The 26,147-nt window shown below is 35.5% G+C and overlaps 1 protein-coding gene across 5 annotated transcripts in view; it reads right to left on the bottom strand.

The window, feature by feature from the left end:
- Positions 1-26,147, bottom strand: part of LOC109085850 (trafficking protein particle complex subunit 9-like) — a 201,821-nt gene that overhangs the window by 34,413 nt on the left and 141,261 nt on the right. For 3 of the 5 annotated variants that reach the window (XR_006162617.1, XM_042776264.1, XM_042776263.1), the window contains one exon: positions 23,923-24,013. Coding sequence is in view for 4 of the 5 variants with exons in the window: in XM_042776264.1 (XP_042632198.1) it covers positions 23,923-24,013 (91 nt within the window). In the remaining variant the exon portion in view is untranslated. Of the gene's footprint in view, positions 1-9,464; positions 9,602-22,440; positions 22,593-23,922; positions 24,014-26,147 lie in introns of those variants that run through there. The other 2 variants (XM_042776266.1, XM_042776265.1) reach the window with 2 other exon arrangements.

The raw sequence follows: 26,147 nt of genomic DNA on the forward strand, positions 1-26,147 counted from the left end.
ATATAGCACAATCAGTGAAGTCCAATTCAGAACAAATGACTCTTATGAACTGAATGAATCTTTTACAATAATGCATGAACTCAGAAATGACTGAACTGAATCTGTCTGATGAATCCTTTACCGAATTAACTCACTGAATCAAAGAGTCTTCAAGAATTTCAAATTTAATTATATTTAATAATATATAGTCTGAATAATAGAGTTGGAGGTGTGATTTTTCATAAACACAATATATGGAGTATGTATAATCTATATTTTAATTATATATATATATATATATATATATATATATATATATATATATATATATATATATATATATATATATATATATATATATATATACACTATTCAAATTATCATATTATTATTAATTTACACCTATAATTATATAATTAAATATGAATATACATAATTCAATTGAGATTTAAGTTTCCTTTCAAACATAGATTATTAATTTTATCCAGTAGTTGTACAAATACTCCAAATATTGTTTATGAAAAATCAATTCCATTTTACTTCTATAGATTTAAATTAGATCTACCTCAATTTAAATTCAGTAACTGAAAAGAATTCACAAATCTTTAATGTTTAGGATCAAATAAAACCACCAGACACACAGGATGAGGGTTTGTTTGATTTCGTGAGGCACCTGTATCCTGCTGCATTAGAGAGCTTCCAAATGTGGCCTCCATCATTTCCAATGAAACCTCTTATCACATATTATTGAAATGTCATCCTATCCAGTGTATAAAAATAGCAATCTAAACAACAAATTCATTTGAGTTTAGCTATCAGGCATCTATCCTGTTAATGAATAGCATCATAGGCTGAGAGAACGACATGTAAACACACGAATAACTAAACTGGCATCAGTCGCGATAAACAGCATTCAGCAGCGAGAAGAACATGAACAAAAAAATCTTTATCTTTGTCAGGGTCTGATTGTCTCACAGCAGGCTCCAACAAGAGAAACAGAGATGAGATTTCAAATGAACTGAAGAAATGAACACATTAATGAAGTGAATGAAGCCAGAGACAGCAATTAAAACCCTGCAAAGTTCAATCTGTAATATTTCTACTGGAATAAAAGCAGTAACGGCTGCAGGCAGTGGGCGTAATCATCATTATCGTGAACACACAATTAGACATCAGAGGAAAAGTTATGCTGCATTACAGCGCTGATTGACCACAAGAAACCTTGGGAAATTTTAATATGATCTGATTGGGGTTCAGATTGAGGCCTTTAGAGAAACGCTTCACCCATAAACATAATTAGATACTTCTGTTTAAACTGCTTTCAAAGACTGAAAACAAATGCTGGCTCATCTCTCCTCCTCTTCTGCAGACTATTCAAATCATCTCAGAAAAATAACAACAGAACCTAAATACAGTCCAATCAATTGCTTTGAAATGAGAATGGCAGGTACAGTATGACAGACTCCTTAGTCAGAAAACATCTGCTCTGTACCAAAACCTAGTGAGCTGCCTTGATGTCTACTTCCTACATAGACAGCTGGCTTCTGAGGACACATCCCGACTGAAATGGCATCTCATCAGTGACTGATTTACATAGGCAACAACCAGTGATAAATATGGGAGACTCAACACAACATCTGAAGCGAAAATCCATATAACCTCTCACATCAAAATTCACCAACATATTGGTTCAGAACTGTTTTGGCTTGTAAATGGTGCTTGATCTGTGCATATTTCTCTCCTGATTCAGACGAGAAAACTTTTTCACTTAAGAAAGCAATATTATGGATAGAGGCCTCAACGTTTTAGCCAGAAGCAACAGTTTTGAGTCTTAATGATGCGTTTGTTTCTTATAAACATGCAACTTCATAAGATGTTAATTGATGGACTGGAGTAGTGTGGATTACTTGTGGATTATTGTGATGTTTTTATCAGCTGTTTCAACTCGGCACCCATTCACTGCAGAGGATCCATTGGTGAGCAAGTGATGTAACGCTACATTTCTCTAATGAAGAAACAAACTCTACATCTTGAATGGCATGAGGGTGAATGAACTTTAAGTAAATGTTTAAATTTTAAACTATTCCTTTAACTGATAACAGAGGAGACACTGAACATTGCTAAACATTAAAACTAAGGCCTGTTTCCAACATCTTGCAAGCCATAAACAATGCATATTCATTTCAATGCATTTTACAACATCACACCGCACTTGCTGAGCATTTGATGTTAGGCACTGTCCAGGCACTGAAAATCATGCAAATACAAATATTGCAAAGCAGTAAGATTTGATTGTTGAAAGGACAATGTTCGGCCTGCACCCTTTTGTTTTCTTTAAAACTCACGCCTGAAGCAAAAGTTGTGTCCTCTTTATTTACCACAAAGCAACAGACACACACACTCGAGACCAAGCTGTTTGATGTCAGGATGTCGAGTGCTATCAGGCAGACAGATGTCAACTGCTTCACGTGCACTCCGCACCTCAATGTTATCTCTCACTCAGACGGACGCCGGCCAATGGCTAAACGAACCAGTAGCCATGGCAACAAGTGTTCCATCGATTTTTAAAGATGTCACAATATCGTTCCCACAGCGAGAGGCAGGAACACAAATACTAATATTCTGCATTAAACATGCGCATCTCATTGTTTGAGTATTTGAGAAAAAGTCCCCAAATAAAAAAAGTTCCCAAACATTTGGAATTCAAATGACGTGTTTGCATTATATTTCAAAACTTCATCTGAATGTAAACCCACCTAAGCTTGCATTCCCTCGTCGTCTTTATGAAAGAATCGGATTCAATGAAACCAGACGTCTGATCAAACAAAAAGAAAATGGAAATGTCTGGAAGTCACAGCAAGAAAACCCCAACACAAAAGACATGATTTCACAATGAAGATGAAACCAGATGGAAATTTTTTATAGATGCCTCTTGTTTATTTTGAATTTAATTAAATTTTATTTTTTTAAGCATGGAAAAAATATAAAGCCTGACTGAAAAAATTTTTTTTTTGCTAATTGTTTTATGATTATTATGCATTGATTTTATGAAATTATTTTATTATAACATTTGTATTATATTCATATTTAAATATATATATATATTTATATATATTTATATATATATATATATATATATATATATATATATTAATGTTATATTGTTAAATGATGTAACAGAATAAAATAATTTATATAATTCAAATCAATACATAATTTTTATATAATATTATTTAATCAATATAAAATAAATAAAAATCTTAATGTGATCTAGTGAAGCAAAAAGTGATGAAAATATACACTTTTCCTCAAACATTCTTATAAATATGAATCTAAAATCTAGATGTTGATTACAAAATTGTCCACTGATTTGTTATGCATTGATTAATCAACCATCTTCAAATGATGTGGACGGGGTCTGCATGAGCACATCAATATAATTCTAGGCTGAAAATCACACATGCACATTTGATAACGGTGATATTCATCAATCTGGTCTAGGGCTGCACGATTATGACAAAAATCATAATCGTTGATTAATCCCTTGAAATTGTAATTGCGATTATTAATTACGATTATCAAAATTTACATTGAATGATCTTTATACCATTGTTTGATGCAACTGCATGCTCTATTTTTATATGAAAATAAACAAGATGAAAACACTCTAACTGAAAAACTTTTAGTGCTTTTCTGTTGTATTAAGCCTCAAATGTCAACTATACATCGGACTGGTTTCTTCTTTAAATGATAAAAAAGTAATATGAATGGTATTATAATGTTATACTAAAACTAAAATTAAAATAATGGGGAAAAACCACTAAGATCACATGTAGAAAGAAAGAAAAACACATCTTAAGCATGCAGAATAACATAAGTGGACTTCGAACAATTAATTGTCACTTTGAACGATTAAGTAATTGTATATATTCATAATTGTAATCGTGATTAGAAATTCTATTAATTGTGCAGCCCTACTATTGTTTGTATATTGGGATTATTACATAATTGTGTGATTTATTATTGTAATGGTGATAAAAGATCCAGCGGCCAGAACTGACAGAGATAATGACTCCTCACTAAGGACAGATCAGTCCGTATTAAGAGCTCTTAACTTTAACATTTAGCCAGTTAGTACAGCGGATGATGAACTCGGACAACCACAGGCTCAATCTCAATTAAAATACAACCACAGCACACTTAAAATATACACTTTTAGTATGTAGTAAGAATACACCAGTATGGAGACATCAGATAAAAATCCATTTTATGAAAAACAGATAAAGTTGAAAGAGACCCATCACAAAATTTTGTAATGCAAGATGTGGGTAATATCAGACAAAGATGCATGCATGGATGCATACTTTGAAAATCAAAGCACTATATGCACACTAATGCTAATGTCACATGCTATATAAGATGCAAGGATGTGCAATTACACATAAGTATGGTAAAACAGGATATGAGCCCTCTTAGACCTCTGGGTTAACAGTGAGAAAGAGCAGTCGACTTGTTATTGGAGAGCAGCGCATATGTAATGACAGCTAAATAAGGTTCATCTTTCATTATAACTGCACGGTCGTAATTTATTCATCATGTTAGATTGAATTTGGTATGGTTATATACTTGGAAGTGTTGCATTCATTATGCGCACACCTGTACCCGTCTCTGAAGCAGATTTCTGAGAGCTTCATTAGGCAAGACGAGGGGGGAAAAAGCACAAACAAAAACAAGACACATTTGCATTCAATTAGCATGGACTGAACATGATGCTAATTATATCTGCATATGGATATTTGATGAATGACAGAATGAGGCAGACAGAAAAATGTGGACGGATGGACGGACAGATAGATTGCACAAAACAATGACAATGTATGCTGGATGGATTTTTTTTTTGTAAAAATTTTCAATTTTTATTACAGAACTTTTCATATTTTAAGCAGTTTAAGTTTGGAATAAATGTTAATAAATCTAAATAAATCTAAAACACACAAAAAACATGCATTTAAATATATTTTTACTAAATTTTTTACAAAAAATGTATTTACATTTTTTTATTTTACATTTTGAGTTATTGAGTGTATACTCTCAGCTTTACAATTTATCATATGTAAACCAATACCACAGATTTTTCAACAGAATTATTTCAATATTATCTGATTATTAATCAGAATTATTAAAGAATTTTAATAAATAAAAAAAGAGTGTGCTGAAATACGTCTGCTCCTAATATTTACGATATATGGCATCGATCTTAAAGTCAACATAAAAAGCTGTTCAAACAATTATTACAGTTAATATATCAGTAATATAACAGTATTAAGCCAGTAAATAGAGTTGAGTTTGATATTGACTTTAAACTGCCATACAGACAGATGGTCAGGGACAGCCAGAAAAGACACACCTGAGACCAGGATAGAGGCAGTTTATGTCTGGCCTTACAGTTCTCTCACTCTTAAATCAGTAACTTTTCCTCTCGGTTCAATCTCTAAACCTAAAAGCTTTCTGTTCAGTTCGCTTCAGCTGAACATTTAGTCCCTGATCACCAGTCGAGCCGCAGAACCCTGCTGAGACAGACAAACATCTATCAGTCTCTCTCTTCAATCACGCCACAACATCTTTGTCTTTCCGTTTTGAAGGTTTGCTCATATGACCACACAAGTGTGTGTGTGTGTGTGTGTGCTTGTTGTCTCACATGCACTGCGTGCATAGAGCAGATGGCCTTGTTCAAAAAGACATGCTATATTCTGCCATGCCACCAACGACCGGCCAGTCACACGCAAGGGGATCGATGATTGGCCAATCATAGTCTGGACGTCCGTGGAGCTTTCAGAGGACCTTTTACAGCTTGAACAAGAGCCATTTCACACCACATGACAGAGGGAACAGTCCTGAGGGAACAAATCATATGGAGCCGATTTCAGTGTTACTCAGTGAGGTGGGAGGAACTTTGACCCTGAAGGAGAAACACAGCCAAAATCTCTGAAAGCAGAGAGACACGGGCCTTCTGCTTAACACAGTTGCTCTGTTACCGAGCCTAGTGAGCCTCCTCACTCTCTACTGCCTACACAAGCCCCTCACTAGCTCTTGTTGTCAACATTTCGGCTGAAATGGTACCACAAAAGTGACTTATTTGAAATTCTAGAAAAGTAAGCAAAATTAGTGCAAGAAATTTTTGGAGAAGAGACACAGTGGAGAAAATATTACAATAAATAAATAAATTAAATTAACAAGATCATCATTATATTATATAATAACAATATAATAACAATAATAATAAAAATAACCATTGTGCAGCAATTATTACTATTATTGCAAAAAAAAAAAAAAAAAAAAAAATTATTAATTTTTAACATCCATGGTCTTTCCGATACTCTCCACGGCACTTTACAATCAATAATCAATGTAGAAATAAAACATATAGTTTTTTTTTTTAAGTACTATAATCAAAACAAACTGTATAATAAAAAAATAGATGTAATGGATGTTGCTGTCTAGACTTTACTAGTTATGAATCAAGAGACATATGAGGACTCAGAAAGCTGAATCTTTCATTGAGTTGCATTCAAAATGCTTAATGTTTTTTACATTAAAAGTATAATTAATTCAAATCGATTAATTATTTTCATTTGAACACATGCCGCCTTCCATACAAATGAAAGTTTACCATAGTAATCTGCTTAAAAATCCCACAATAACTAACCAATGTTATATATATTAAAAAATAATTATTAGAATTTAGACCCTTCATACTTTACCATTTAGGATCACGACAAGCCGCTAAGCTCTGCTCACTCTATCCGGTTATTTTAGATTGATGGTACTTACTCAACAGTCTTCTACAAAACATTCTCAAAGAACACCTGGCACAACATTAAACAGATTGCCGATACTGAGAACATGCATAAACCTTATGGATGATTCCAATGAAATGTGTGCTAGACATCAGCATTAATATTTCAACGAAAGAAATTATTCTTATAATTTGCTGAGAAGCTCAGTTCATTTGTTTTGGCATCAAATATTTAAAAAGCTAAATGTAGTGGTTGACATCCTCATGGAGAAAACAGCAATAAAACGCGGAGGAACATCACCTGAGGCACAGATCAATACGCACATAAGATTACGCTTCAGAAAATGGTCTGACATTCAATAGTCATCAGCGACACAAAGCACAATTTCTCACTGTGTTTTGTTTGTGATTGCGTGTTTGACAGGCACATACAGTATGTTGACGTGTATTTGCTGTTTGAATCATCTGCTAATGTCAGTCTAATGCTTATTATGGTTATTTATTTATCGCTACACAACTAGGGCTGGTTAAATTTGTTCCTGCGACTGTTTTAAATTGAAACCATGAACTAAAAAACACATCAAATTTGCTCTATGGCCTGAGGGTGATCTTTGGTTAAATTATTCCTTTAATCAGATGACACTAATCAGAATCCAAGTGTTTCAGAGAGCCATTTAAAAAACCTAAAAAATCCTCAAAGCTTTGATGTCCCATAGTGATGTAGTGTGTGTTTCTTGTTCTCTGAGCTAAAAATGAATGTTTGTTCGTTTGCATGTGCTCAGAATGTGAGTGTAAATGTGTACTTGTCCCTCAAGTTCTCCTGTGGGAGTGTGTGACTAAGAGGTTAAACTTTGTGAGCAAGGAGGCCATTATTTAGTGAAGCAAAGATGCCCCTGGGTGTGTGTCTGTATGTGTGTGTGCAGATGTGTTGATTTGATCGATCAAGCTGCACACAGTGATTATCTCACCTGCTGGATTCAATTAAAAACTTGCACACACACAGAACAGCCGCTCCTAACTGTGTATAACGCAGCGACTGGAGATAGAAAAGATAAAATCCGAACTACAAATACATCTGGCATCTTTTAAAGGAAGTGCATTTGTCTATCATTTACAGTCAATAAAACCCAGATCCATTAACTCTCGACATGTCGGCAATGATCAAGAAACCCCATGGATCGAAAACTACATGATTTATTGAGGAAAAAATGAGATTCTGTGGTCTGATGGGTTTGCAGGGGGAAAGCACTTCCTGCGAAAACAGGAACAAGATCTCCTGAGGTAAAGCAGCAAGACATTGTTTGGGGATTCGGGGTCTTTGATAGTCTCTCTGATAGTGTTCGCAGACCGCCTGATGCATATATGACACAACAACATGTTTTCTAATTCACTGCATTGTCTAATTGCACCAAATCAGCATGCAACAACTTTCAATGCAATGTAACTGCAATGCAACTTTAAGCATTTATTGTACTTTTAAACATGCAAACAGAGATAGCCACTTCCTGTCTATATTGGCAGAAGTATTGTAATAAGTATATATATATATCTTAATTATATATTGTAACTTACATATTATATATTGTTTTGTATACAATACTGTATACAAATATATATTGTATACTTATATATTGTTATAAGTATATATATATATATATATACAGATATATATATATATATATATATATATATACATATATATATATATATGTATATATATATATCTAAAGCAGCCCTGCATGTACCCTGGGAGAAAGAAATCCCAAAAAACATGTAACAAGATCTGTGAAAAAAAAAAAAAATTAATGACATAAAAACACTAAATATTAAGAATAAATAAAATAATAAATATTTAATTTACTATAATTTAAATATTAAGATGACTTGACAGAAATACTGTGTGTGTGTGTGTGTGTGTGTGTGTGTGTGTGTGTGTGTGTGTGTGTGTGTGTGTGTGTGTGTGTGTGTGTGTGTGTGTGTGGGTGTGTGTGTGTATATATCTGCAGTAATAATTTTAATAAAATATGCTAAAATATACATTCAAATTATAAATGCACAATTTGGCATGACATTTTTTTGCACAATGAGTTGCTTCTTGTAACTGTTATTTTCATATGATTGAGATAATATTATAGTTTTTATTAGCATTATGGAATTAGTTTTTATTATTATATTTTCATTTGTATATCAAATTTTAATTTTAGTTAAAGTTTTATGTTTAAGTTTAAAGTTGCGAGTTGTGTTCTCTTTTCCTCATTTTAACTATTTTTTATAAATAAACAAATGTATTTATTTATTAAATATGTATAAACAGTTTTATTAATTTTGTTTTAGTTATTGTAGTACATCACAAGTTAAATAAAAATGAAAATTTTTGCCTTGACAGTTGAAAAAGTTGAAAAAAGAATATATATATATATATATATATATATATATATATATATATATATATATATATATATATATATATAAAATAATATATATTATTTATTGGTTTAAGTTTTAATTTTAGTTAATTATAATAACCTTGTTTCCTATGTAGAATGTTACAAATCATTGTTACAGTCATTTTCAAGGTCTCATTTCCAGTTAAGATGCTGCTTTCACATGTGTTCACACTGACAGTGATCTGCAGTGAAAAAGAGGCAGTCTGAAAGTGCTTTGCCACACTGAGACCTTGATGTCTTTGAGGGCATGTTGATAGGTGGTGTTTATGTATCGGTGTTGATGAACCACAGCTCCTGAATGTCTAAAAGAACAGCTGATCTTACACGCCTCTCACCAGCCGCTGATATCAGCACTGCTGATCGATCCAGTCGTCCAACCCTTAACAACGACAGAGAGCAAGAACAGAGCAAGAACTGGATTTAATTACGCTATGTAATCAATGCAGGACGATATTTCAGTGCTCAGAACAACGACCGTCTCGTACGAACACATGGTCTGTCAGCCTGGTAATGGCCAATCGCCACCCTATTCCAGCTGACTTGCATGCCTGCAGCAGAGCTTTCATTAATATTTCAATAACTGATGCATTAATAAACAAATCAAATTATCGAATCTAACTATAGCTGGTGAAAGCATTCTGAAAGTACAGCTCAACCTGTTCCTACATTAAATAAACTCTGCCTAAGTCTGTGTGTGTGTGTGTGTGTGTGTGTGTGTGTGTGTGTGTGTGTGTGTGTGTGTGTGTGTGTGTGTGTGTGTGTGTGTGTGTGTGTGTGTGTGTGTGTCTCTCTCTCTGCTTGAGTAGAGTGACTCCCGCTGAGGTAACAGGTATTATCTAATGAGGCCAATTAATCTCATTCAATCTCTGATTATCTAAATATCATGTACACACAGCAGCTGAGTCAAGCTCTGAAAAGTCTAGAGAACTGAAAACAAAATATGCAATGATCTTTTCAGTCTATACTGATAGCCAATACTTTTAAGGTTTGACTAGGGCTGTCAATTTAGCAAGTTAATTTAGTAACATTTACTACATTAATGCACCATGCACCACTTTAGTGGAAATTAACTTAATTTTAAAATAACATTGTAAATACATCTACAATTTTGAATGTGTACTACTATTATTAATTATTATTATTGTTATTTATTTTATATATACCTGATTATTATTATTATTTATTTATTTTATTTAATGCCATACCATCAGTAAAATTTTTGGATATATTTATGGCAAACTCAAATTAGAACGTCAATAAATATAATATACAACAATTTAACAATATGTTCTTACAACGAATTAAATAAAATGTAGTATTTAAATAAGCTCTCTTTCATTCTCATATTTGCTAGAAAATCTATATTTAAATTATTATTAGCAGTAGTAGTAGTCTTATAAAATAATATATAATAATAATAATAATAATAGTTGTTTTTGTTAAATATCATTGTTATTGTTATAGCATTATTGTTATAGCATTAGAAACTGAATTAATCATGCTTTTTCATGAGAGAGCGGGACAGAGTGATTTGAAGATGCTCTAATATGTGCAAGAACAGAGAATGAAAGCATGGCTGTGAAAGGCAGTGGGAGGTTGGTAAGAGGTTTTCAAGAGGCTGGTATTCCAGCGTCAGATGCCCAGGCTAACAGATGGCAGAGCGGCCTGGCTCTAGCACGCACACTGGGGAAAGTCATGTGTACATGGCCCTCTCAGCCTGATCCACAACCGCAACTTTCACTCCGGGTCTACAACTTTCAGCTGGTGGCCTTAATGCCAACCCTGTCCCAGAATTCCCTCTTCTGCTGACTCCACAGCCATGCTAATGAAGCTTTCCCTGATTCTCGAAGTTTGTTTCCACTGACTCTAATTATGCCTGGAAAGTGTCACTGGAAAAATGCTATAAAAAACATATTTATCTGCCAGCGCTGGCTATTTTCAGCCCTTGTGTGAGTGGGTTGATTATAAGCTTGCCATGCTAAGGCGTTGAAGATGTGACTATGATGTCTCTGTGCCCGAGCACGTGCCCAGCCGAGATGCAGAAATCGTCTGGAGCCACCCGTCACTTTGAAGGATGGGTGCTGAGACTGATTTATCTGCTTGTTTTCCCACACTGTTACCCATGCAGCGTCTATCAGAACAGAGCGAAAGCTCTGTAGTTGAATGACTATTTCTGGAGCCGTTCTGTCGCCTTGGAGTTTGATTTAGAGATGAACCTCTGATACAGCAGTGGTAGAGGGCTGGATGTGTTAAGCACATGGTGATGAGGTGTCCTAACCCTGGAAAGATGCTCACACACCTGTCTGCAGATGAAGAGAGAGCATTAGTGTTTAAAAGAGTCGTCATGTGTCATATAAAGCTTGCGTAAAGTTATTTGAGTTATAATTCTTATAGCTTTTGTTGCAGCATTTTAATGCACAGAAAACCAGCATCCATTCAAAGTCATCCCTGCAGTCGTTATGCATATGGGATATATGATTCACACTTCTATATCGAGGCTAAACACGTCAGAAAAACTGCACCTCAGAGAAAAGAAACACTAGAAAAAATTACTCAAAAATTATAATTCACAGTAAACAGTAACATTGTTTTCTAGATCATGCTGATACAAGGCCGTTACTGAGTTTTAACCATTTATAATTCATAGGTTCAAAAAAATGTTATGCAAACTTATAGTGGATTAATTTAAACAATATACAGTACATTGACAACAGCTTATGCATCTTGCAAATAGCTCTTGCAAAGACCAAAGGAGATTTGAGATTTTGACACTAAAAAGTAAATTAAACAACACATTACACCCAATTACATAATTGTATATTCATTTTAACTATATTAACAATTTTATATTTATAATATAATAATATGAAATTGATTTTCGGTGTTAAATGAAGTAAACTTGGTACCTTTCAAAACGTTTGGGTCAGAAAGTTTTCTTAAAGACATTAATAGTTTTATTCAGTAGGGACACATTAAATTGATCAAAAATTGATCAGAAATTTCAAAAGAATTCTATTTCAAATAAATGCTATTTCTTTGAACTAAAATAAAATAATTCAGAAAAATATGCATCATAATTTTCACAAAAATATTTAGCAGCACAACTGTTTTCAACACTGATATTAATGATTGAACATTAATAATTGAAAAAAATGATTGAACAGCAAATCAGCACAGAATGATTTCTAAATAATCATGTGACACTGAAGACTGAGTAATGATGCAGAAAATTCAGCTTTATCATCACAGGAATAAATTAATAATATAACACTTTAAAAAATAATAAAAATAATATTTAACAGAATTATTTTTTCACTGAGGTTGTTGCAATGCACTCCGGGATGCTGCCTTTGAACAGCCTTAAAGTACTGTCTAGGTAGGCAGACTAGCAACCAAGGGTTGAAATAATGGATGCTACACTACAGTTATTATATCAGAAATGATTGTCGACAGGATTATTCATATAAAGTTGTGATTTACTGTAAGTAATCTTGCAAAACGAATAAATCAAATTCACATTTATTGTTCAGGTGATTCAGGTTTTCAACATTCATAATCCATCCAGAACAGTTTAAATAATTTACGACACAGGTTTCAGAAATAGACTGCATACGAGGGTGATGATGTCATAACACTGAATCAAAATAAAAGTGACAAAACCAGCACAGATTATGAATCCGATTCAACTTGCAAAACAAATGCAACATCTGAATCTATCTCTGTCTGCTTGGCTTTCACAAGGTGATATTAGAGTGGTTCTCTCATTCTCTGTCTTTCTCTTACTCTCTAAAGCTCGTATTAAAATGCTTTGTTTTTTCTCTCGCATTCTAAATGAAACAGCCTCTCCATTGATTTCCTAGGAGGAAACAACAGTCTCCCCTGAGGCTGCTTTTTCATCCTTAAAAGACAAATTACCTGACATTTCTAAACTTAACACTGTTGTGTGTGTGGTTACAGGCCTCTGGTATCGTTCTTATTTGTTTAGGCCTTAATGTGCTTGTGTGTAAGTGTGTATGTCCTAATGTGTGTGTCCTCAACAGACCCTCAAATCACGGATGAGAACATTCTGAACTTATTCTGATTACTGCATGTTCATTCAGTCATTTCATTCAGATATTATTTTGAATATAATGTAGAAATATTCTAACAATCAAATTTTCCTCCCCAGTCCACCCATTTCATTCACTGCAACTAACTACAAAATGGGTCATTTAAAAACCATCACCTTATTAACATATGATATGATTTTGCCTATACAAAACTCAGTAACTTGAATCCTAGTATGGAGATTCTGGCCAATCACAACAGAGCTTATTTACATAAAGACGTCTTAAAGGCTCTAGTGTGTGACAAACATAGACTGAATTTGTTTATTTCTTCGCTGAGTTTAACTGCCAGGAAAGATTTGCTTGTTTGACCTGTGATCTGTGTGATTAGTGGACACTGACACACATCTCAACAGCATTCTCGAGAGGTCTCGATGGTCCAGGTCCTAAATGCGAACCCCTTCTCACTGTAAACACAAGCGCAGCTGTCGGCCTTGCAGTCTGAGAACTGTAAACAGTTTAGTGTCTGCCTGGAGAAGGTTTAACATCCATTTGTTTGGATCTGTAATAACTGTAAAGCTTTTAAAGTACTGTTTGCACAGATCAATAGTATCATCACTGGAGCCTGTCACATACTTAAGGCCATGATTGTACTGTTTAAAGCTGTTAGTGAGGTGGAGAGAGATTGATGATAACTTGTATGGCCATCAGACGGCACACCCACGGACCGCCCACTGACTGGCTCATAAACGCAGAGCACAATAGAGAACGCCCAGATTTTCAGCAGTCTTAGCTCCAAAACTTTTTCCCAAATTAATTTTCTCCACAGGGATTTCAAATATTCTTTTTAGATACTTTTAAGAAATATACAAAAATTACTAATAGTATACACACACACACACACACAGACACATACATACATATATGAAAATAAGGTACAAATACAAAACATAAATACTATAGAAATATAGAAATAGAATACTATAGATTACTATAGTAATATAATAATGGATGGATATAATACAGTAGCCCATTAGAGTCCATAGAAATACGACCCTATGTACTGTGTTAATACAATTATTTTTCTGTATTGTTTTTTACAAGTTTTTTCTGAATTACAAATTGCATTGTTCAGTGTTTAAGGTTGAGAGAAATCACCGTAAATTTACCAACAAAATGTTCTGGCATGTGTTTGTGTGTATATATATATAATATAATAAAAATTCAGCTTTGAATCACAGGAAAAAATTATATTTAAAAGTTTATTAAAACAGAAAACCATTATTTTAAATTGCAATAATATTTCACAATTTTACTTTTTTCTGTATTTTGATCAAATAAATGCAGCCTTGATGACCATAAGAAATTTCCTTAAAAAACATTAAATATCTTACTGATCCCTTTTGAGCAGTGTATTTATATATATATTTCTCAGTCAATATTAAAGTATACTATTTAAACACACTCACATTGAAGGTTGCTGTACAATAAATGCAGCCATGTCAATCACATGTTCATTTCTTGTCCAAATGTATGTTTGTTTGTTTTGTTTTTTTCTATTTTCAGTATGAAAACCATACTTGAGTTATTACCATAATTAAGAAAACAAATTAAAAGATACTAGGCTTTAGTAATCTTCAGAATTATTTGAGCACAAGAGTCAAACACACAATAATGGGCATGACTGTTCCATTAGAGATGTGGAATAGAATAAGAATGACAGCACACACACTCACACACACGATTACACACAGGAAGAGTATCAGGACCACAAGGCAAATGTCAGGTGTGTTTATACACTTGGGTCACACAAGTGAATGATTCACACATCTTGCTTGACCAGGCCCTGGAGACCTTCTGATGTCAGAGATGATGCGTCTGATTGGTGCTGACAGCTGTCCGTCACTCGCAGGGTGCAGGGTTCATGCAGGAGAAGAGGAGGGAGGAAGGAAAGTCAAGTGCTCCATGGTGAGTCTGACTGTTGCTATGTGACAGTAAGAGCTCATTTCAGCTTTTCAGCAAGTGCTGAAACTTATTTTTAGAAAGATGACACACACACACACACACACACACACACACACACTGTATGTCATTACATACAGCTATTTCTTTCATGGTCTCTGTATTCAAAGTGGCAGAACCACAGACTACACACGCCATCATGAGGTACTGGACATGTCTGTGCATGGACTAATACATCTTCTTTATTGTCAATGCATTTCTGTTATAATTTCTCAGGTATTAAACTTGAGTATTAAACTGTGCATAACTTATTCTGCACCTACAACCACATAAAAACAGCCTGGTAACACTCGCAAATGCAAAACAAAATGCTAAACCTAAAAAAAAAAAAACACCCTAGCAACCTCACAGCAACACCCTAGCAATGACACACAACACTCTGGCAACTGCAAAGCAACACGGTCAAAATCTAAAACCCACCCTGAACCCCTTAACAATCACATAGCAACACCCTGGCAATCACCTACAACACTATAGCAACTGTCATTAAAATGAATGTAAAATCCACTCTGGACACCTTGGCAACCACTCACAACACTATAACAACTGCATAAATAAAAGTTAAAGATGTAAAATCTACCCTGAACTCTTTAGCAACTGCATAGCAACATCCTGGCAACCATCTACAACACTATAACACAATAACACAATAGCTCCCATGAACCTGTTAGCAACCTCAGTGACATCCTGGCAACCACCTAAAACACCTTAAAATTGTGCTTGTGACTTTTCGATGAGCAAGCACCCCTGACACTTTTGTTTAGCTTGTGTGTCATTAAGTGAGTGGGTGACTCTCTGCAGGGGGAGATCCACTCGAGTCTCCTTACAGAGTGAACACATGACGCTTAATCAATGCTGTCATTTACATACCGCTGCCTCCACTCTCCAACGCTGGGTGCAGATATTTGTTCAGGATTTATTCTGTAGTCTAGTGAAGAGAACAATGATGAACTTCTTGAAGACATTTCAAGATTTTTCAGAAATCTAGATAGACAGGATGACAAATAGATAGAAGGACAGACAGAATGATAAAGACAGACAGGTTATAAACAGATGGATGGATGGATGGATGGATGGATGGATGGATGGATGGATGGATGGATGGATGGATGGATGGTTGATGACAGACAGAGACATACATAGGTACAATGATAGAACAACAGAAATATTGTTCAACAGAAGGACAGATAGACAGAACAAAGGATGGATGGATGGATGGATGATGTTTCTGGCCTATTCAGGCCATACCAATAATGACAAAAATCTTCATGTTCTTTTCTATACGCTCTACCGTCAACACCCTGGTTCTCACCAGTGGAACAGATACATTTTTTTTTTTTTAACGCTCCTGTGTTTAGAGGTCTGTTCTTTAGCCTCTTAGCAGCAGTGTCTGCTCTGCTCCCCCAGCGCCCTGCTGTCTGAGTAAACGCTCATCTTTCCATTTCATGGAAGCCCTTGATTCCAGATGTGTACAGATGATGGCTCTTCACTCCAGGTATGGAAATTAAATCACATCGCCTCTTCCATCTTTCAGTCTCCTGTGTTTCCAAATCCTCTCCATCTTATTGGTGGATTCTTTTCACGAGATTTATATGATTAAACAGCCCATATCTCTACTCAGCAAATTTGACCATCAGTCTTCCAAGCACTTCCTCATGAAACATTCACCTAAAGTTACTTAAGTTACTACAGCTAAGCATATTTTAGCACAGAGGATGAAGGTCTCAGATGCGCTTTTGGTCTGATTGAGTGTCTTATCCTGTTTTAAGTGGCATGGCTAATTGCGACAAAAACAAATTTGAGAATCGCCAGCTGGGTTCACATTCACCTCTCAGTCATTTGGGAAGATTATTACGATGACCACAATTATTTTATGCCCATTTAATACCAGCCGACTCCACCTTTGTTCTCTGGCCCAGACTCATCCATTCTGGTGGATATAAAGGGTTGTTCCAGTTTTTATCATTTGAATCTGGTAATTTGCTTGGGCAGTTAGGGTATCTTCTTCAAAACATAATGGAGGAATAGAGAAATGAGAGTTGGAAAACTCTCTGTAGAAGATTATAAAGTCTGACAAAACACAAAAATCTCACCACAGTTCAACCATTAAATGTTTGTGTTGTTCTTTTTTTTTTTTTGTCCAAAAGACCTGAGCTCACAGAAGCAGCCCAGAGGAGTTCTGTTTCTACAACAGCTATTTTTTAAACATCAAAACAGAATCAACAGAGAGTTGTTGTGCATCTGTTGTTTTGAACGTTTTAAGATGCCCCGTTCATGCATTTCTAACACAATATAAAAAGGTATCAAGACTGCCTGCATCTCAATTTGAACTCTATACATCCAATTCGATTTACTATTACTATTTGTATACTACCCTGTACTATTTTCTAGTTATTGCATTAGCAAAGATCAAATTCTAAACAATGACACATATTTTAAAGCATAACTAGAACAATGTATATTCACTATAAAAATATTTCATGACTTTTCTAGGCCTGGAAATCAAGGCAAAAAAAAAAAAAACCAGACATAAAAAATATAATTACATGAATAATAAAATACAAAAATAAATAGCAACCAAATAAAATAAAACATATAATATAATAATAAAACAGACAAATAAACTAAACTTAAATTATCAACTAAACGAAAATAATAAAATATAGAGATGTAGGTAAAAAAGTAGAACTCAAGGATGGGTATCAGTTCGCTAAAATACAGTACAACTGCGTGGTTCTTCCATTACGTTGGTTGCCTTCTAGTTTAGATGCTTTAATCACCACCTGCTGAGAGCAAATAAGACAGTGAGGTCTCCGCAGTGTAATTATCATGTTCGTACGTCTGCGCAAACGACTAAATTATATCACACACCAGTGAGCAGAAACCCTTTCAATCAAAAGACCTGCTGACCACACTAATACAGATGTGAAATACGACACTATTGATGTCTGCCACACAAGAAGCACACTCAAACAATGGGAGTGCATGATTGGACAGGGACCTATTAGGGCCTTTCGCACCACAGGAACTTTTTCATAGTACCAGAACTAATTGTGGAACTACCCACTTTTTGGTGTTTTTGCACCGCCGGAACTGGATACGATTTTAGTACCGGACTGCCTTTTTCAAGAACCAAATTAGCTCCTACTCAGATACAGGGTCTAACCAGCACAACTGGTACTACCCGTGACGTAAGTAGACATTGATTGGCCAAACACGTACGAAAACGCCCTCACCCGCCAGGATTTAAAAAGCTGTGTAAACATACTGTAAACATTGTGTCAACTTATTTCGCAAGTATGATGAACAGCGATAGATGGATGGACGCTGAAGTGCAGGCACTTGTAGCAAATGTAGCACTGCCAGTTGTCATTGGAGATTCTTAGTCCTCCTTTCCATTCTTTCAGTCGCTTTATGTATACGTCGACATTCCATGTCCATTATTGTGAAACCCACGAGACACAACATAAACACAGCTCCGATCACAGCATCCTCCATCCTCCTGTTGTTAACGTTGTTCTTCTTTGTTTTCTATGTTGAACACCGCGCACAAATGACATCGCTGTCAACAGGCTTACGTCACATCCTAGTACACACTCTTGGTGCGAATGCAACCCTTTAAATGGTACTGGGAAATAGTTTTTGCAAAATCATCCCAGTACTTTAGTACTGTACATTTAGTTCTGGAACTAAAGTAGTGCGAAACGCCCTATAATTACATCGCAAAGGGTGAAGGATTGCATGGATCCTGATTGGACTAGAAACATCACTTTTGTTGACTATCAGAAAGAGAAACGCAAATAACAGCTTCCCCTTTATAAGCATAAGAAAGGAACAAGCTGTACCGAACAAGCTTTTTTTTTTAATCCTACAGCTCAAAAGAGCTTGTTTAGGAATTGTACAGCATGACAATTTTATAATTCTGTGCCACGCCAACACAATAGAACCACAAGGATCAAATGTGCTTGTATTGTGCTGAGCCAGATTAGCTGTTCCCCTCAAGTACACATATATTTAATGTGTTTCACTAGCATTTTTTAACATTATAAAGCATACACAAAGTAAACAGTTAGGGGATGCAGTCTTAATGCTGTACTGCGGTTAAATACAAATACTATAGAGAGAGAGAGAGAGAGAGAGAGAGAGAGAGAGAGAGAGAGAGAGAGAGAACATTCTCTTTTGCCATAAGGTTGTAAATTTAAATGAGGACATCATTAGTAGTTGATTGCACACTCTGGCCTTTTTTAAGAAAGAAAGAAAGAGCAGCACGTAATCAACCAATGAACCTAAGGTTGTGGGTTCGAGTCTCGGGCCGGCAATACCACGACTGAGGTGCTTTTGAGCAAGGCACCGAACCCCTTGCTCAAGGGCACCTCAGTCGTGAACTGCTCCCCGGGCTCCGCAGCATAAATGGCTGCCCACTGCTCTGGGTGTGTGTTCACTGCTGTGTGTGTGCACTTTGGATGGGTTAAATGCAGAGTACGAATTCTGAGTATGGGTCACCATACTTGGCTATATGTCACGTCATGTCACATAAGGCAGCCAATGAAACACAGGACACAGCACATAGCAACCAATGAAAATGCAAGGCAGTTTACACAGCAGCCAATGAAACATACGGATGGTGCACACAGCAGCCAAAGAAATGCAAGCCAGCCAATGAGTTACACATTAAAGTGGTTAGATGACACAATGTTTTCATGGACCTTTTTTATCATTTTATTATTTTCTTTTTTTCATCATCAATATCAAAATATTCTGTTTGAATTATAAGTAAAAAGGTTATATCTTAGGCCCTGTATCTACACTGCAAAAAATAAACAAAAATAAAGAAAAATAAGTAAAATATACAAAGATTATTGGAGTATACAGTATATATTGTTTTTTCAAGAAAAGTTTTCAAGTTTGCCTGAAATACAGAGCAGCCAATGACCATTAGGAATAAAGTACAGAGGAGCCCATAAGTGTCTGCACATACTGCACAATCTGCTGATTTCTTAGGAACTGTGTAACAAACAAACAAACATCCAAACACTTACAGGTACACACACACACACGGGAATAGATCAGTGGCTGAAACAGACAGTGCCGCATTGCCCCTCGGTGTAAATGAACAGAATCATCTAAATCCTGGCCGGTTCCCATGGCAACGCGGAATGCGTTAAACAACCAAAGCATGCTGAGTAAAGTGTTTCAGGGTTTTGTAAATAATACATGCTCTTACTTACTGATACTACCATCAAACACTCATGATTTAACAAATAATTAGGATAATCTATCTAAAAATAAGCTCCTGTTCCTCATTGTTTTTCACCTCTATCCTTTTTAATAAAGGCAAAAAATAAATAAATAAATACATAAATAAATAAATGAAATAAATGTCAAATATAATTAATGAACAAATATTTAATAATTATAATAAAAATAAGTATTTAATATATTTAATACAAATAAAATCACTTTAAAATATGTTTTTAAATATGATGATGGAATGTTTTTTAGAGTATAAGCATTTATCTGTCAGGAACAATAGACTCTATGGATTGTTATTATCATCTCTGTCACATCAGTGTGATTTTACAACTGTGAGGACTGTGATTATCAGGACTATGATGTACAAACGCAGTTATAGCTAGACTGTCTGAGTTCAGAGGGGTTGAGAGTTCAATAAATGAAAGAATTAGAGAACCATAACCATATGAACCATAGTCAAGTTCTAGAAATAGCACACTTTAAAAGTCTGACAAAGTTTCTGTCTTTACTTTTTAATAATCCACCATCTAAAACGCAATGACCCGTGAAGGTCTCCTCGAACTACACGTCAATTTAAGACCAGCGAAGTGTCAGCCTTCAGAGCAGATTCATTTAGTTTGAACAGCACCGTTGAGTTTTTAACAGCAGAAGAACTGCAGGAGCTCTCAGCAGATATCAGTTTATATGAGAGTATCTGGACTGGAGGACAAGCAGGTGCAGAAAGAGCCGTCAGACGTTCTCCAGCTCAGATGGGTTTTTTAAGAGTTCTGCTGTTTTCACATCTCTGATAAATACATGAGAGAGATACTTCTGATAGGTCCATTAAAGCAATAAAGAGCGCTGACCACATTTAATAGCTAAATAAATGCCGCTGATCATGGGAAATAATTTGAATGGCTCTTCTGCTGCTCTTGTGTGTTTGAATGTCTCTGATATTACTGTATGTGCGTGTGCAGGGTTCAGAAATAACACTTGATAAAAATCCAATGCAAGTAAAAACTGGCTTTAACCTTTATATATTTGTTGTCAAAAATACAACTCTTAGGGAAAAAATGCTAAATAATTCCTTTAGAAATATATTTTAAAGAATTAATTCATATATACAGTTGGACCTAAAGGCCTAATACTCACTTCTGCAATTTGTATTACCTTTCAATACAAATTATATTATATACGTAGTGGAGAAACTGTTTTGGGGCAAAATAAAAATAAAAAGAGATTTAAATGAAAAAAAAATTAGTAAATAGTTGAATAGAATACAATAAAATAAAAATAAACAAATTATAATATATTTAGGGTGGAAAACTGTTTTGGGGCAAAAATAAATAAATAAATAAAAATAGAGAGAGAGAGAGACCAATTTGGCCAATTTACGTGAAAAGTTGAATAAAATTAAATAGAAATAAATAAATGCATAATTAAAAAAATGAAAAAAGAGGGAGGGAGAAAAGTAGAATTAAATAAATATAAAATAAATAACACCGAAAAACATCAAAAAATATAATATAATATAATATAATATAACATATAGTCAGTATGTTGTCTGATTTTGCTATAATGAACAAAACCTGATGATCAAACTCTCCAGCATAATTTTCTATTATTTATCAAGTTCAAATTAGATTTTGAATCACAGATATTCAGTGTACACTCAGACTGTATATAAAGCACAAAATACTGCCCATTGAGACATTTTTGTAGCTGATAAATTCTCTCAATTTATCCACTATTGGCAGGTGAAACAAAGCATTAAATCACACCAATACCTGACATAATAGGCCTGCCATAATGACAGATAAATAAGACACTAGTGCTCTGACAGCCACTTGTAGGCAAACGTAATGCCGATAAACCCAGACAGAGATGATCACTGTGTGATTTGGAACATGTTTCATGTCACGGTCCACTCATCTTAAACGAGTCCTCCAACATTTATGAGCTCACACATTAGTGTTATGCAGGTCTGCAGGCTTGAATAAACACAATCGTGTGATGTCTTCTGAATGGCTGCTGACCCCCAGACAACGAGGAGGAAGAGAAGAAGCACGACTGCAGATCCACAAGCAGAGGAAACATGAGAGGGTGGTTACAGATAAATATAGACACAAGCCTGAGCTTTGATCTCTGAGTGCCATCGAGAGACAGACAGAAAAAGAGCGGGTTACATCACATATACTGCCACAGAGGAACCTACAGATGATCCAGGCCAAGACATGCCACTCAGACAAATCCCATGATTCTTTGCAGAGAATCCACACCATGCTCTCTTTCTCTCTCACACACACACACACACACACACACAAATACACGCACTTTCTACTTTCCAACCTTGCTCAATTTTAACAATAAAGAAAGGACAGGAAACATTGGCTCTGCATCTGCCCCTTTCTCATACCAAGAACCAGTATTGAGTTTTTAAAACCACTCAAACTGCAAAACATCTAGATAGAACTAGAACTTTACGTTTAAGTAAACGTAAACAGTAGACAAAGAAATCTCATGTGCATCATTAAATAGGATCGGTGCATTCAGTCTTAAAGGGGCAGCAGCTTATAAATACCTGCTGTTTCATAAGCGCCACCTGCTGCCAGAGAGTGACATTCTCATTCAGCCCGTCTGCTGTTTTTGTTTGTTCAGTTATGTTTTATGTAGTACAGTTTTACAATGCTCATGTCAGACCATTCTGTTTTTGCTTCAAATTTCAAAATTATACAATCTAAACAACATGTATTTAGCATCTATGTCATAATTAAAATGCAGTAGCCTCTGATTTTAAATGGAATGAGCACAGGCAAAGCAAATACAATTACTTAAGCTAATGTCTTTTTTAATTAAATTAATTTTGGGCTACCAAAATGGGGAAGTTGTGGCCTAATGGTTAGAGAGTTTGACTCCTAATCCTAAGGTTGTGGGTTCGAGTCTCGGGTCGGCAATACCACGACTGAGGTGCCCTTGAGCAAGGCACCGATGGCTTCAAAAATAATAAAATAAAATAAAATCTCACACTTACATTTCAAATATGCTTAGCTATTTAGAACTGATTTTAAAGAATAAGCATTTTGGAGAAACAACAACAAAAGCTATTTTAAAACACATACAGAAATAATGGCTACAACCTCAAAACACATCCATCTAGTGCATACCTACACAGACCAACAATTATAAAACAACACAAAGGATGCAAGAACCTTGTCCTGCAAGAACAGCCTCCATCACACACGGTGAGGGACATTTCTCCTCGATTATAAATGCAAATAAGAAACATGAACAGAGACCAGTCCTACATCCACCACTGGAGACAAATAATCTCTGAGTGTGAATATATTTGAATATTTGTATTCAAGCAGTCAGGGATGGAGAGAGTGGAAAGTGTTCTTACCCCACTGTAGAGGAGCCAGCTGCAGATGTTCTAGTATGAGCTGGTTGAGGACGCCCTCCACGCTGGCCTCCCCATGACGCTGAAGGGACGAGTGCATATTTGGTCAAGGAAAACATGGCTTATTGCTCTCACTCAGAATTGCTATACTGGTGCATCCTTAATGACACTGAAAACGGATGCACATTTGAGCAGAATGTCCAATAATTTTCTACCCTACTGACCTTTATGGAACCGTTCAGAACAATAATGCCACTCTACGTTTTCTGCATTAAATTAGCCAAGCAGCATGCATGGAGACGATGAGCGTGCTGACAGAGGTGAAATATTTGCACACAGCGACACTAATAACAGCGACGAGAACAAAAGCTCATTACGTAACAGCAGTGATGCTATCAGAAGCCTCTAATGACTGCGAGCTGTGTAATGATGCTGAGCGCTGCACTGAGTCTGAGATATGGCCTTTTTCTCAACTGAACCATGTTAAGTGTACGCTGGGATCTGGCAGAGAGGAAGAGATTCTTACAGCCAGATATGGACAATAATAATAAAGAAACTATTTATTTGACTTTATTTGACCATTGGCTATTCCAGAAGTATATAATCTTGTTTCTACATAGGAACAGATTTGGAGAAATTTAGCATCACATCACTTGCTCACCAGTGGATCCTCTGCAGTGAATGGGTGCCGTCAGAAGGAGAGTCCAAACAGCTGATAAAAACATCTCGATAATCCACAAGTGATTCACTCCAGTCCATCAATTAATGTCTAGTGAATTGAAAAACTGCATGTTTGTAAGAAACAAATCCATCATTAATGCATTCTTAACTTCAAGCAGTTGAGTCCATAATCCATAATATTGCTTTCTCCAGTGAAAAAGTTATCTCATCTGAATCAGGAGAGAAATATGCACAAATCAAGCACTGTTTACAAGCTGAAACAGTCCAAAACAGTTCTAAACAAATATGTGTGTGGATTTTGAAGTAAGAGGACAATAGGGGATGGACTTTTTCACTGGAGGAAGCGTTTTTATGGATTATGGACTCTTATTTTAGCCAGAAGCTATAGTTTACAGTTAAAATGCATTATAGATGGATTTGTTTATTACAAACAGGCAGCTTTTCGCTTCACAAGACGTTAATTGATGGACTGGAATCATGTGGATTATTGTGATGTTTTTATCAACTGTTTGGACTCTCATTCTGACGGCACCCATTCACTGTAGAGGATCCATTAGTTTGTTATTAACTGTTTTCTAAATGTCTCCAAACAAACTCATCTACTTCACATCTTGGATGGCCTGAGGGAGTCAGATAAAAGGATTCACATAACACAAACTGTAGTAAATGACCTCACGTTTCAGTAATTACTGGCCAAACGACAGACTATGAAGGTTACAGGCTACGCAGAGATATCTCTCTTTATAATATATCCAGTGTGGTCACACACAGATATATCTGTGTTTATGGTTGGTTGACTGGCATGATGGCATCTCTGACCCGTAGGCTCAGTACGAACTTGGACACATTCTCCCACAGGGTGGATCTGAACACAACCCTCATCTGTTACTCTTCATGTCTTTCTCTTCATAACCTTGTGATTTTACCCGTCCAAGTACGCCTATGTTTCTACACATTCAATTAGTCATGCTGATGCCATGCACATCGCCGCTCGGGACTGTATCTCTTGATTATTTATTATTTTAGGTGTTTATTATTTTGTAAGTGTCATTGAGCCTCCGCAGTGGCAACCGACTCATGAAGAGAACAAGTGCTTATAATCACGGGGGCGTTTAAATGCTATTAAAATGTGGGACGTTCAGAGCTTGTGTCAGGGTGCTAGTCTCCTGGAATAAACGGGAGATGATGAACGCCACTGTATGATGAGTAAGAAACCTGAGCATCTGATTGATTTTGCCAGTTTGAAGGATAGAACATGTGATTGGTGAGTAACTGTACCTCTGTTTGGAGAATGTAAAAATTCACTAATACAACGGCCATGTTCATAGCTACACCATAAATTTCTAAAGATATCAACATAAAGCTAATACTACATAAATACAACAGGCTAATCCAAACCCTAAAAGGAAACTACATGGAAAATATTATTTATCTAAATTTTTTTTTCCAATTGAGGGCATGCCCTCAGATTTACTTCTGAGGACAAATTTGTCCTCAAACTATAGCTAAGTACATGTACTGCACACACACAGAAGCGCCATAAGTTT

The sequence above is a fragment of the Cyprinus carpio genome, chromosome A19 (assembly GCF_018340385.1).
Source record: "Cyprinus carpio isolate SPL01 chromosome A19, ASM1834038v1, whole genome shotgun sequence".
In the NCBI taxonomy this organism is placed as follows: domain Eukaryota; kingdom Metazoa; phylum Chordata; class Actinopteri; order Cypriniformes; family Cyprinidae; genus Cyprinus; species Cyprinus carpio.